At 38.0% G+C, this 14,192-nt stretch overlaps 1 protein-coding gene across 3 annotated transcripts in view; it reads left to right on the forward strand.

Annotated features, from left to right (window-relative positions):
- KLHL13 (kelch like family member 13) overlaps positions 1-14,192 on the forward strand; it is a 66,856-nt gene that overhangs the window by 33,075 nt on the left and 19,589 nt on the right. For 2 of the 3 annotated variants that reach the window (XM_039717419.1, XM_039717421.1), the window contains one exon: positions 13,878-14,019. In XM_039717419.1, the coding sequence (XP_039573353.1) occupies positions 13,878-14,019 (142 nt within the window). Of the gene's footprint in view, positions 1-300; positions 414-13,877; positions 14,020-14,192 lie in introns of all 3 variants that reach the window. The other variant, XM_039717418.1, reaches the window with a different exon arrangement.

A 14,192-nucleotide genomic window follows, 5' to 3' on the forward strand; every position in this document is an offset into this window, starting at 1 on the left:
TGGTGTGCAGAGTGCAGTCTTTTCTTTTTTTTCTTAACATATACTGCAGTCAGTGCTTCCCTAACGAGGTGGCACTATTGTTGAGTTAGAAGGATAGAATCATCATATTGCTTTAGGGGACAGCAGGATTTAAAAGGAGATGCCTTACAGCCCTGTTTTACAGATTGGAAGCATCGGTTTAAGGGCATTGGCAGAATCATTTCCTTGTTCTTAGCAGCAGCCACTGCTGTGTCAGTAGAGTGTGGAATGGAAGTCCTAGTTGGTAGTCTGTTATGGAAACGCTGTTTACTGTTATTGTAGTACCGTGGTGACAACATGCCATTGAAATGGAAAACGAGCTCTCCTGCTATCTGGAAATTCCCAGTTCCTGTGCTTAAAACATCCAGGTCATCGCCACTTTCTCCAGCATACATGTAAGTGAGAGAAATGAGGATAATAAGGTGGGAATTCTATTTGTGAGACTAACCTGTGGCAAAATACCCTGATACATATTAAATGGCATTGGCACTCAGGATTTTATCTTGTTTGCTATGTAGACCCCCTCCTGATTTTATCCTGGATGTTTCATGATGGATGTCGTGTCAAGTCTTTCCCTTTTTGTTGAAACGTAGAGAAATTGTGCAGATTAAGCCTTATTCATAATGATACTGTATATGTTCATTTGAAAAGTTTGTGGTGGTGTTAATTTGTAGAGCTGATCTTGAAATGACAAGTTAAGCTTTGAGGCTGGCAGGCTTTCTATATAGTGTGTATGTGAACGTTTCCTTCTCCTGACTATTTCATTTGGAAATTGAGCTTGAAATCACCTGCTGTATTGTATTGCACTTTTGTTCGTGTGAGTTCTTGTAAAGGTGAAATCATCCTGCTTTGGTCTTGTTTTATTCTTTAAATCTCAGCCGTAATACAAATTGAATGTCTTCATAAAAAGTTATAATACAAGCTTATAACATAAATTTGAATCATTCATATCTGAATACTCACGTAGTTATACAGGTTGTCAGTGTAAAGTAGCTTCACAATGTGCCTTTGTCTTGCCAAATCCTGATGCAGCTTTTGTTCACCTTTTGTTGCTGTGAGTTCTGTGTTAGCATATACAGGTGGCTTTTTTTTCCTTCTCTGAAATAAAACTACTAAGCTCAGGGTACTGAATTCCTTCTGCCTTTATTTAAGGAAGCAGTTCTTCCAAAAGGAGGAAGAGTTGCTTTAAAATGCACAGGTAGCAGTGTAGGTGACTTTTCTATCTGGAAATTGCTGTAAAGGCTACTACTTTCCAAAAGACTTCCAGCCTAATACCTACAATATTGGTACTTTTAAGCTTATATTGTCTGCTTACAGATAGGTTTTTGCTTCAGCTACAGGAGGTACATGCTGTAAGAGAGAGGTGCACAGGTCCTTTAAAATGTCTTTTTTTAGTTGTTGTTGCTGAGCGTGGCATTGTTACGGTGGGGCTGAGAGGATCTAGCGCCGGGTGCAGGGTCACTATTGTTCTGGTGTGCAGGGTCACTATTGTTCTGGTGTGCAGGGTCACTATTGTTCTGGTGTGCAGGGTCACTATGGTTCTGGTGTGCAGGGTCACTATTGTTCTCGTGTGCAGGGTCACTATTGTTCTCGTGTGCAGGGTCACTATTGTTCTCGGGCAGAAGGGCTGAGGAACAAATCTCCCTGTACAAAACCTGAGCTGGGCACACTTGCTTTTAAGATTAATTCATCTTATGACAGGATGTGGATGTGCTTCAGTCTTTTGATGGGAAGCATCAAATATACTTAAGGCTGCCAAAAGGGAAGCTATTTCCTATAAATTGCCACCTATTCTGAATTGTTAAAAAATATTACTTAAATATAAGGCAAGTATCATGATGATAAGAGTTGTGAGACATTTGAACCTATTTCAAGGAAAGAGTCTCATTAGTGTTTATCTTATGCTGTTGTTTTTAAACTGTAGTAGTCTTAAATGCAAGAAAAATCAGAACTAGCCCAGTGTGATGTCTCTGCTGCTGAAAGGGAGCATTTCTTTTGTGCGTCGCCTTTAAAGTGCTAATCTTAGCCCTGAGAATGCTCCAGCCTTTGTGATGGGGATCGTGTGCCTGATTATCTCAGTGTGGTGAAAGTATGAGCAGGTTTAGTGATCGTGTTTAAACTATATGATGCTGAGATTATCTGGAGCATGAGAAATATGTGATCAGCAGCCTTAATCATCTCCTGATAATGAGTCAATGTATCTCAGTGTTTATGGAGACATTTCTTTATTGGCACACAGACCTGGCTTTAGGAGGACTCGTATAGCTAACGCAAAAATTATTCATATATTTTATTATAAAGAATGAGAAACATTACAAAATGGCACCTATTTGATTAGGCAATATAAATCAACTAATTAAAAAGTCTCTTGTAACTCAGATTGGCCAGTAAAATAGGTGATCAGATTAATTACCTTCATTGTCGAGATAACAGTACATTTGATACTGTTTTATATAATCGGATTTTTTCATATTCATGTTTATAACTTTTCTGTTGTAAGTAGTACTCTGCGCACTGCCGAAGAGCTTATGTTTTGAGTAAAGGGTTGAGGAATAAGTGGTGTGTGAAATGCAACATGTATTGATGTAAAATAAATGATCACAAAACTCTAGAATTCACAGCTGAACACTTTGTTACTAAATATTTTGGATCTAGGATATGCAAAGATATGATTGAGTTTTTAATCTCTTTGATACTTGACATCTAAATCTTACAAAATAGTGTAGTTTGGAATGCAAAGGAGGAAAGTCTTAAAAGTGGTTGTTTTTTTTTTTCTTGTATTTGAAATGAAATTCCAGTTTTTCAGGTTCCTCTAATAAAGTTGACCTTATCTTTAAATGCTTCATCCTGCTTATGATTTACAACCAATGGATGTATAGATTAAACTGATGATCGGGATGCATAGATTTTATTAGAGTTTTTTTGGTCTGTGTACTCGATAGCTGAATTCTGCCTTGTTTTCCCTGTCTCAAAGTGCTGAGACTGGTGGTTGTGAGCAGGTTTGGCTTCTTGGATGAAGCAAAAAGTGCCACTGCCAAATGTTGGCTGTCCTGCAGCTGTGCAGGCTTAGCTCAGTCCCTGCTTGGGAAGTTTGTGTGGTCGCTGATGGGGGAAGATGAGTGTGAGGAGCTCATCTCAGAGTTCTGTGCCGTGGGGAACTTGTGGCTGGGCAGAACCTGACATGAAGGACCTGCAGAAGCTGAGGTGTGATGAGTTTGTAGGTGAGGATGTTCTTCTGTCACTGGGAAGTCTGCTAGGTTTGCAGGATCTGGTTCCCCTTTCCTGGCAATGGGAAGGAGCAGCAGGGGCTTGCTGCCTCTCGAGTGGTGGATTTCTATACCACCAGTCATTTATTAGGGACGTTTTCAGGACATCCTGACTGCAAAGGGGTAACTCTTCACATTAAACAGAGGGTAAAGGGATGAGGAAGGCACACATTTCCTGACTTCTGGTGAAACTGATCCAGAGTAGCTTGAAATTTCCTCCAAGCTGGAGAGATCCAGTGACATTGCTTAAGGAAAATCAGGCACTATTAGACTTGGAAGACTGGCATGTGCCAATATATGTAGGTGTAGTGCAGCTGGCTGAGTGCACAAGTTAGAAATGCAGCTGTGGCTGCATGCACACGCCTTTGTCAGGCTGCATTTTCTTTTGTGGCACTTACTTTGCTGAGGTTTAGAATATAGATGCTGTTTGTCAAACATTGTGAAAGCTGTTACAGCAAGTTTATGCACCACTAGTCAAATCATATTCATATTTGTGGTTGTGTTGACTATGTGGAGAGAGACCTACGTGACTTCGTATATTAGGTGGACAGTTTCAGGAGGGGAATAAGAGGAAAGAAGAAAGTGAATAACTCTTGAAAAAGCGCTGCCCCATGGCATCATGGCTGTTATTTAACATGAGTGCCAAATGTTTAAAAAGCAACAGTGACTGACATAAGCAGAGGTTAAGAATTAAAGCACTACTGCAGTGAGGGTGAGGAACAGCTCTGAATTGTATTTAATAGCTTTGAGGCATAAAGGAACATGAGCCCCACTAATTGTTCATGGGGCACAGCATCTTATGCATTAAGAACTAAGAGAATTCTTTCTTATTCACACCAGGAATGTTTTTGGGTTTTTTTACTGTGCACATCTTCCATTAATATAAATGGAAGAGATGTTTTTGGAAACTAAGGAGATTAAAGTGCTATGATGAACATCTACAAAGAATTCAATAATGGAAAAACACTATTTGCAAAAAGACTTTACAGAGGATTGTTCTGTTAAGATTATGTCACATAAGAATATTCTTAGCTGGTTTTTAGAAAATTAAATGTTCAATTAAGTAGTTTTAGTCACCTGCATGCCAATTTTAAAGATATGTAAAATAAAAGAATTCTTATTTCGGAACAATCCACTTGTAATCTTGGTACCTTCTATCCTTTCTCATGGAATAGTAGTAAATGGAAACTGTCCTTTGCATGTGTTTTCATAAATAACTGACTTATATTAGGAGAAATAAACAGATGTGGTATTCCAAATGCATTGCTATCAAAGGGTTTACTACACAGTCTATCTTGAGTCATGTGGTTATGAAATTTGTCTGATAGGAAATGCTTTGCTCTAATGGAAATCAGTTGCTGTGCAGAAAGGTAGAATAAATTCTTAATACTTGCTGGAGCAAGCAGTATTAGTTTTAGCTGCTTATGTTGGTTATACAGGTTAATGCTTTTGTGCTTTCTTCCAGCTATCTGCTTTGCTCTACAATGAGCTCTTTGGATTTATCCTATACAGTGATTTATACTTAAATGGGAAAAGGTGTGTGTGTGTAATTCATCAGACCATCTGTATTAGTTCTCTTTGGTGCGACCACCCTATGTGTGTCTGCTGCCTTCAATGGTCGCTTTTTGGAGATGAACCCTTCAGTTTGGCTTGTGAGCATTTGACAGGTTACACAATATTCACACGCTGCTGTCTTTGGCAACATTTCCATTTTATGACATTGCTTCCTAGATATTTCAAACTTCAACATGTTGAAAGTCAATATGCAGCTCGTCTCAAATGTGTTTTAAATGGATCTGACAATACATGAAAAAACATGGATTGGATGAGTGGGGAGTAGAAGGGGCTTGCATCATACTAGTAGGAGATTGCTTTTAATCCCAGAAATTTTGTGTATAGAGTTCTACTCTGTGCCTGTTGATATTTTTTCTGCTCTTTATATAACAGGTATTTCAATAAGTCATTCTAAGTTTGAAATTTCATTTATACAGCAAATTTTATTGCTGTAATAAACTGATAAAAATGAGAAAAAACCTCCAACTTGTTTATCATGAAGCCTCTCAGGGCTACTGTTTTTTCTGGGAAAACTTTATAGGGGATGATGTGGCCTACAGGTCCCCAAAATTACACACTTTTTTTACAGGAGGATGTTGCAATATTGACATTGGGTTGAGACATGGTAAAGCATCTTTATTGAATTATCTAGAATATGTTACTTAGCCTGTTCTGCCAGCATGTCAGTTCTGCCAGTTTGTTATTTTTGCCATTTTTTCCTTGTTCAGGTGAAAAAATCTTGTTCTCCAGCCACATTCTACTCATTGACTTTTCTAGTGTTAAGTGGTATTTTCTGCTGACATTTGGATGGGGCTACCTATGGATTTTCAAACAGTGTTTGGTGAATATTTGGGTTTTAAAATAGTAGTTGCTTGTTCTAAATGGTAATAATGGGAATTGTAGTGTAATAATGTGTAGCTATCACACTAGAGTGGAAGTGTGCATCTATATTACTGCCATAATATTTTGTCAAGCGGTGACAAAGATAGTATCAATGTCTAAATTGCAATTGTGGTTTTTCACGGGATGAACACGTCACATGCCCCTCTTATCTGGCATGCATAGATCTAAATGCTTTATCACATAGGGGAAAAATATTTTACAGCTGAAAGTAATTGATGCCCCTCTACATCCTCTCTGGCAGACTGCAGTAATGGAATGCTGAAACATCTGTGAGAAGTGACAGAGCAGGAGCAATGGTAGATAAGGACCCAAACCCTAAAATCAGAATCTTACTGACTTTTAAGGTATCAGAATTATTCTGACCAGTATTTAGGGAGAAAACCTCTAACACTCTTGAAAGGAGTAGTTCCTAATTTGGTTACGGGAATACAGTGGGATGTGTGTTCTATGACCAAATATTGAATGTGCAGGTGCCGCCTCAGACTTAAATGTGTCTCTAAGGAGGCATTCAGTTAACTTGCTAATTTTTGTGTGTGGAAACTAAGGACACATGAGGTGCAATCTGCTGGTGCGTGCAGAGTGGTTTTTGTGTTTTGTAATACACAGGAAGTATTAAGCTGCCTAGTCAAAATTCTTGTTTAACTCTTGAGTACTTAAGACCAAATATAAAGAGCAGAAAATACGTGCAGTGTTAGTCCAGCCTAAACTGTGAAATCTCTGACTCTTCTATTTTACCTTTTTCAACATTAAGGGAATAAAATAGTTCTCCTTAAGTAGAAAAGGCACAAAATGTGTATTCCCTTGCTTTTTCTGTTTCTAATAGCAGGAATCGACAGACAAACTCCAACTTTGGCAAAAAGTCATTAGTGAACTGTTTCTAATTTAGCATCATTAAACAATGCAAGTCCGCAGATTTAAGCTACGAATGGCTCAATGAATGCAAACCCTTTGTCAAACAGATAAATGTGGATGTGGTGCTAAGGCTCCCAGAGAGATTAAATGCTGTTAGGAACAAAAGCTTTATAGCAGTGACTGAGCCAAATATTGCTTTGTTTCTGTAGAAAACAAATTTGAATTAACCAGCAGGCTGTAATTATGCTGCAAACAGCTTGAGACCTGTGATTGTTTTAGTTGTTTAAGAAGGAGTTTTGAAGAGAATATTTTCTGTGTGCATGTTCTTGGGAAATCATACAAAACAGTTGATGTTGCTCAGTCCTCTTCTGCTGGCTTTGTGGCGACTGATCTGCTGGCTTTGGTCACAGTGTGGCCTTAATAAGTGATGTTGGGAGTATCTTTATTTCTGTGTTCTCCTACTTGCCATTGAGATCCACTGGAGCTGGGAACAGTGAGACTGTCTTCAGTCACCTGAGTGTTTATCGTAGCTGTCATAATTTCTGTTGATGTGGTTTCGTGTGCTTGAACACAATATGGTGATTGTATGTTGAAGTCCAGAGATTTGATTGTACTAAAAACAAAAAGAGAAAAAGGAAAGGAAAGGTTAAGGCTTGACATTTAAGTACTAGTCTTCAAAACTTTGCTTCCAGAAATAGCTTCACCTGGAGCCCGACTGTGGTTAAGCACATGTCATTGTCCCTGTCCTTCAAGTGAGGCTGTGGTGGTTGTTCTCCTTGCAGCCTTGCTGCCTCTGCTGATGCTGCTGGCAGAGCTGCTCAGGCTACATTGCTTCTGTACTGACTTTGCCTTCATCTTCTACAGCTGGTCACTGCAATGAGCACCTTGTGCTGTGAGTGTGTCAGAGCACCAGGTGAAGCTGGGACACTGCCTGTCCCTGCCTGTCACCGTGTGCCCACAATCGACCTTTGTCCTTCTCTGCTGGTTTTGGGGGTTTGCAAGTCCTCTATCCTCATCTCCTCCTTCCCCTGGCCAGAGCCTTATCAAAGTAAAAACCCACTTCTCACTGCTTTGGTCTATTGTACAGAGCCTGTTTTTATGTTCTCCTTTACAGAACACCCTCAGTTTAGAGGAAAGGTGGAAAATGGGACATCTATTTGCTTTTTAATTTAAGAAACAGTAAGTTTTACTTTGTGTCGTTCTCCTGGAGTGGAAATTTAAAAGACCTCAGTATGAATTTTTATTAAGCAAATATTTTTAAATGTTCAGCTGTTATGCTGCCCATATAATGTATGAAAAACATCAGGTGTAAAAAGTGAAATATTAAAATATAAACATCAGAGCATTGTCCAAAGTGAGCAGCATTCGGCACTAGCTGCCATTAGCTGTTTTAGGAGATGGCATTCACAGTAGTTACAGTGCAATGATAATTCACTTGAGGCAGAAGGTCTGTAAACTTCTGGCTGTGCTGGCCCCTTTCAAATGAACAGAATTAAATAGCATTTTAAAGAAAGTCAGTAGCCTGACAAATACAGGGTGTTTTCAGTTTCAGCGGCAGCCTCAAGTTCATCTAATAAAAATGTGGTCTAAAAGTGTCACTATCCAGTAAAAACAGTGACATCTGAAACCAGTAGTGTAGGACAACTAGTCATAGTGACAAAGAAAAAAAAGGCATGATTCCCACTCCTAATGCACTGTGTGTGTCACAGAGGTGATCCATGCAAAGCAGTTTAGGTCCTGCCTTCCAGTGTTGTTCTCGTGTTCGTGCTCCATTTGGCTCTTGAGCAGCAGCAGTGTCAGTTCCTGTGTGCCCCAAAGCCAGAACTGAAGTTCGAACCTGTTCCTTGGTCTGTGGAGAGAAGTTAACTTCCTATGTCAACCCATTGGCTCAAAAATGACCTTTTCCTTTTCTCTCCTGGCTGGAGTCATGTATCTGTTTTAAAATGTGAACTTGCATTTCCTATAGAAACTTTTTTGTAATAAGAAATCATTAGCAGTTGATAAAAGCTGGTTAGTTTTACTGGGTTGCTGATACCATAAAAGAATTAAATTAGAAATTCTTGATAAAAAGTAGTAATAAAAGGAAGAGATGTTATTTTAGGAGAGGACAAGTATAAAAGTTACTTCTTTGCTGAATAAAGGATTTCTTGAAATTGTATGAGTAGAAGATATGGAATGGAAATGTGAAATACCATGATTGCATAATTTTTTAATCTACATTATGTTAATATTTGAATTTCTTTAAAAATATGATGAGATTTTCTTTAATACAATGCTGCCCTATCAGTTCTGCTTACTGAGCTCCAAGGTGGCCAGGTACTTTGTTGGGGAAGTCCTAAATTCGTTCCTCAGGAAGTTGGAGCATCTGTTCATAATGGGAAGACAGCAATATAGTAATTTTTTTATTTTTTTTGAGATTAAGCTTACTTAAATACTCTTTGGTAGATTATGCATACAAAGTAAAAAATTATTGTATTTTTAATAGCAAATGAAAGTTTGGTTGTATTTTACTGGCCTTTTAATTAATAGATTCATTAGCAAATTACATGCATAGGTGCATGCATAGGGTAGCCTTGGCATGTACTAGGGGTTTTTTTTGATAGGTCATAAAATCATGAAGATTTGGCCTGCAATAAGAATAACCTAATATAAAATGGAAATCTCTGTCCGTGTTACCTGATAAATACCAGAGTCCTGGCACATGCCAGGGGTGATTGCACCAGAAGCCATTTTACCAGTGACCAGAACACTTGTAGTCATGGTTCATTGAACAGTAATTTGACAGAGAAAATAAGGTTATAGTCCTTTCAAAAATGAGCTATTGAGCTTCACCAAATTAAGAACTCGCTCTGTGGCCGATCTGGCTTTGGCAAAGCTTTCACTGAGTTATGTAAAGATGGGTTTTACATAAATTGGAGAACATGCGCTCTAAAATATCTGTAGCTGTAGGCTGATCTCCTTACTTTGTTTTCAAAGAGTTTCTACAATGGTTTGAGAAATAGATGAATGGATTACTGATGGAAATGAACAAATCCTTAATATTCTTAGCTACCTTGTTTCTGTTGCATCAGAATAAACTCGACTACTTCTGAAGAAAACGTCATAACAATATTTTATTTCATGTGTGCCACTAAGCTCTACAAAATGGCAACTGCATGATTTGAATATTCTAGTTGAGAATAAAATCTGTTACAATTTTCAAGGATCTTTGCTTATCATCATCACCTGGATGCCTCTGAACTGTTTTAACAGGTTAATACTTGCTAAGTGGTTTAGAAAGCAATTTGCCTCTGTGAATCATGCTATAACTCCAGCCAGTGAAATCTGTCAGTATTTGCTGGAAAGTTAAAGCATGTTAATATCCATATAATGAATACTCTGTATTTCATCACTATAAAAATATCATTTGGAAGTACTTGGAGGATTAACTTGGAGTCATGAGAAAAGCACATTTGGTTGTAGCCTCTAGGAAAAAACTGTGCTGTACTTGAAAGAATCAACATGTGGTTAGAAAGAAAATTCTGATTCAACCTACTCTGTGTTAGCAACTAATTAACCTCTGGCACTTTTCTCTGAGCTGCAAGCCACTGCTTCCCAGAGGTTGCAGGAAGTCAGACAACTCCTCTGCCTTCCTCTTGCAGTGTTAATATTCATTTCACATTCGACTCCAACATTCCCTTGGCTAACTACTATGATGTTCAACCCTCTCCAGACCAAGTGTGTGTGTTGAAGGTGGTTTTAACATCCACATTTAGAGCAGCTTGTTGTGAATTCTCAGTACATGCTACTGTAGTTTTAACTTCTTTTAACTTTTGTTTCCCAACTTTTTAAAACTCTGGTTAAAAATGGTACTGCTGTGCTTCTTGTTTAATGATTTCTATTGATCAGAACAATAGAATTAGAAAGTTAATTAACTTTCTCCTTTGGTAGTATGCTTAATTGTGATATACTGTACTTAAAGTAAAAAAAAAAATCAATACATTTACCTTCATTACTATTGAGTTAATGATAGTGCTTAGTAGACCTATGTTAATAAAAGTAAATAATGCCTTTGGTAAGTGTCCAAACAAGACAGATGTGCTTACTGTGGTTTTGTTGGGGAGTCAGTTGGGCATTCAGGGCATTTCCCATCTGTTCTGGGTGTAAATGGCAGAGTTATTTCTGAATCTTAATGTTACAGCCCCTGCAACAGAAGCTACATTCTGAATACTTTAAGATTTTGTTGCAGGGTATGTGATGCAGTGCTTGGGTTTTGTTCTTTGTGTATTGCAGTTAACACAGAGCTTAAGCACCGTTGCAGTTTCACTTTGTCTTACAAACACGGGTTCTTGGTGGTGTGTGGAGATAAATGCTGAGCTGCTACCAAGCCAGTGACAAAGGCAGAATTTGTGGTTGCTCTGGGAGTGCTCTTTCCCTCTTGGTGAATGCCACAGGGCTGGGGTCCAGGGGATCAGTGCCTTATTGCCAGGTGTTATTGCTGACTTGCTTTGGAACTTCTGCCAAACCCAGCTCCTGAATGTCACTTTCTGCAGAAGGGAGAGGGTGCTCAGCCCTCCAGAACTGTTAAGCTGTAGGTTAGATAGGTGGTGTATTTAACAACAAATCAAACAAAAATCCCCAAGTCCCCACAAACAAAAAACCCACATCACAATTTTTTTTTGGTCATTGTTGTTTAGATATGAGCCAAAACCCATATAGGATTAATATGATCTGCTTGTCTTTATTCACATGGAATCAGCCAAGTTAATGTTTAGGACTAGAATTGTAATGGTCATACTCTGGTGAATTTTTATGGTGTGGAATTTTCAGTTTTTAATGCCTCATTCGCATGTGCAAGTGTCTGTTCATACATAACAGCAAATGTGGAGGAGAAATGGTGAAATTTTTTTTCTGCTTATGTGTGTGACAGAGAACTGCTCATTATATCTTGAAAATCAGGTAGAGAACTGCTTATAGCCACACCAGGCATGTCAAATGTCTACTTGTAGGTATTGAAGTATTTTAATATTTATTATATCCTCTCTGTTGACGGTGCAGTTTTAACAAGGCATTGTGTTCTGTAGAGGATGACCTGTAGAGAACAGAGCTATGGGAAGTTGTGTGTCATGTTCAGAAAAATGCTTCCATTATCCCAGCCAGTCTTGGAATAAATGAATCATGCTCAAGGTCTTTGCCTTCATTTGTAAAACTTATGAGTTACACTGTCTGTCAGGAAGTCAAGTAGTGATGTGGCAAAGATGGTAAAAAGCCCACTCCAAACAGCCAAGGAGGTTGGTTTACTTGTCTGTTTCTTTTCATAATGATTTTAAATGATGTGTTCACTTTCTGTTTTCTTCTGAGTTCAGAGAAAGTATTATAAATACTCCTTCATGTAACATCTATCTGATCTGACATTTTGGGAAGATGCTTCGAGAGCAAAGAGTCAGATTCATGCTTGTTGAATCTGTTGTTCTTCACGCCCACGCTTGCAAGTCTCCCCACATTATTTTGTATTTCTTCTCAGGAAGACATGTACAAATTTAGAGACTCGATGTCCTTTGAAATTATGTAAGACTCTTGCCTCCATGCTATTGTATGAAAACTGAAATAAACAGAACTCACCAAACCCAAAACACCCTAGAACAGAGTGAACAAAAATATTTTGGGTTGTGAGCCAGCAACTGCTTGCTGCTCTGTTGCTTAGTTGTATTTGTTGGATGCAGAGAAAGAAAAAGGCTCTCCAGACTAAGGTATACCCTATAAACTTTGTTTAAATGACTCTAGATTTGTTTTATAAAATAGAGATAATTGTGTTTCAAAAACAGCACCAATCTTGCATGCTGCAGTTCATCCACATTAGTTTATTCAGCTGAGTACATTAGAAGTCACAGCTGTTCAGATGTACCCTTGTTCCTACAATGTTATGTCTGTGTGCATAAAATCTCATTGTTTCAAACCCATGTATGCTGTTGAATGGTGGATTTGTTTTGAATATGTTTTTGTAGCTGACCTTTTGTACTCATGGCTTTGAACAAGGCATGTCAATGCTATGAGGGTAATATGTGAGTTTCAGAAAGTGCTCTGTATGGTCTTTCTACCTGACGAAGGTGGAGGTAAATGTTTTTAAAAAAAAGGAAATTATGAAAATTATTTTTCTTCTACAAATTCCAAATTTGTCCTTACATAGTGATCATAGTGAAAACTGGTGAAAAGGAAGGGATTTAAGCACATTCTTGTTGCTTCAGGTAATTTCTGAAACTAGTTTGAAGGCCAATGTTTTAACCTGCTTGTTTAAAATTTGGAAAACTTTCTGCATCTGAAATTTGCAGCAATTATGTCAAACAGCTATAAATCTTTGAGATATGGAAATGATTAAAAATGGACATGCCCTCTTCTGTGGATTAACAGCTTATGTTTGCTAATTAAAATTGTGTACATATTCATTAGCCTTCTATACAGGCTCATAGGTAGAACATTAGATCACAGAAATTACAGAAACTAGTTGTTAATATTTCTGTAGAAGAATTTTATTAACATTGTATAATAATTACAGGTTAGCATAGTTAGGCTCTCAGATGTAACCTAATTTATATCTGAAGATTAAAATAGCAGGCTAATAATACTGCAGTAATTCTTTAACAATTCTACCTAAAATTAGCTCGTCCTGTCTAGGTTGGGACAGTAATTGCTTGGGATAAAATCTTAAAATAAAATTATGAAGTGTTTGCCTGGACGGTAGCAGAATACAGAATACTGGATATCACATCCTAAAGGAGTTCTGCTTGTGTGTTTCTAAAAGCAGGTTAAAAACTCCATCTGCGGCTTGAAACTCCATGATGTATATTTTCTATTCTGAAAGTATATGGATGATGTAATGCAAGCTGTAAGAATGAAAATACTTTTTTTTAATATTACCCTTAGAGTTTCAATGTTTCACCAGTTTGGCAAGAAAAACTAAGATGCTTAATTTTGGAAACCAGATGAAAACTCTCTAAACATCCTACAATACTGGATTGTAGAAATAACATAGTATGCAAGTGTCTAAATCAGGGAGCTGGGGATGGAAGGAAAAGGAAAAACTTAAAATCAAAAAAGCAGTTATGCCTTTTTAGAGACTGTTAACACTTCACTTTCCTGAATTAGCTGAAGGGAACCACTAAGGACTGATTCCCTTGCCTGCTGATTTTTTTTCCCTGTAGCTTCTGTGCTGTTACATTTCATCCCAGAAGACTGTGGGTTTAAAACAAAAGATCAGTGAATGAAAATGACTTTGGTCTTAATGTTTCTCTGTCCCAATTTCCTTAGATCCCTGGTGGAAGAGGAGGATCCTCATATGAAAGTGTCTCTTGGGAGCAGCGATATGGGCGTCTCTGCCCATCTGCAGTCTTCGAAGACAGGAACCACCAGATTTTTCACCAGCAATACTCACAGTTCTGTGGTATTACAGGTAATTAAATATTCTCATGCCTGTATTGAGTTATACTGAGATTTTTGGCTGCTCTGCACAATGTGTCCACTAAATAGATTTTATTAGTCCAGTAATTCCTATAAAGCCTCAAAAGCTCTCATGTTCTTGTGCTGTCAATGCCCACAAGCAAGCATTGCTTGGGACTTGCTTTC

This window comes from Passer montanus, unplaced genomic scaffold (assembly GCF_014805655.1).
Source record: "Passer montanus isolate IOZ18808 unplaced genomic scaffold, ASM1480565v1 scaffold38, whole genome shotgun sequence".
NCBI lineage: Eukaryota > Metazoa > Chordata > Aves > Passeriformes > Passeridae > Passer > Passer montanus.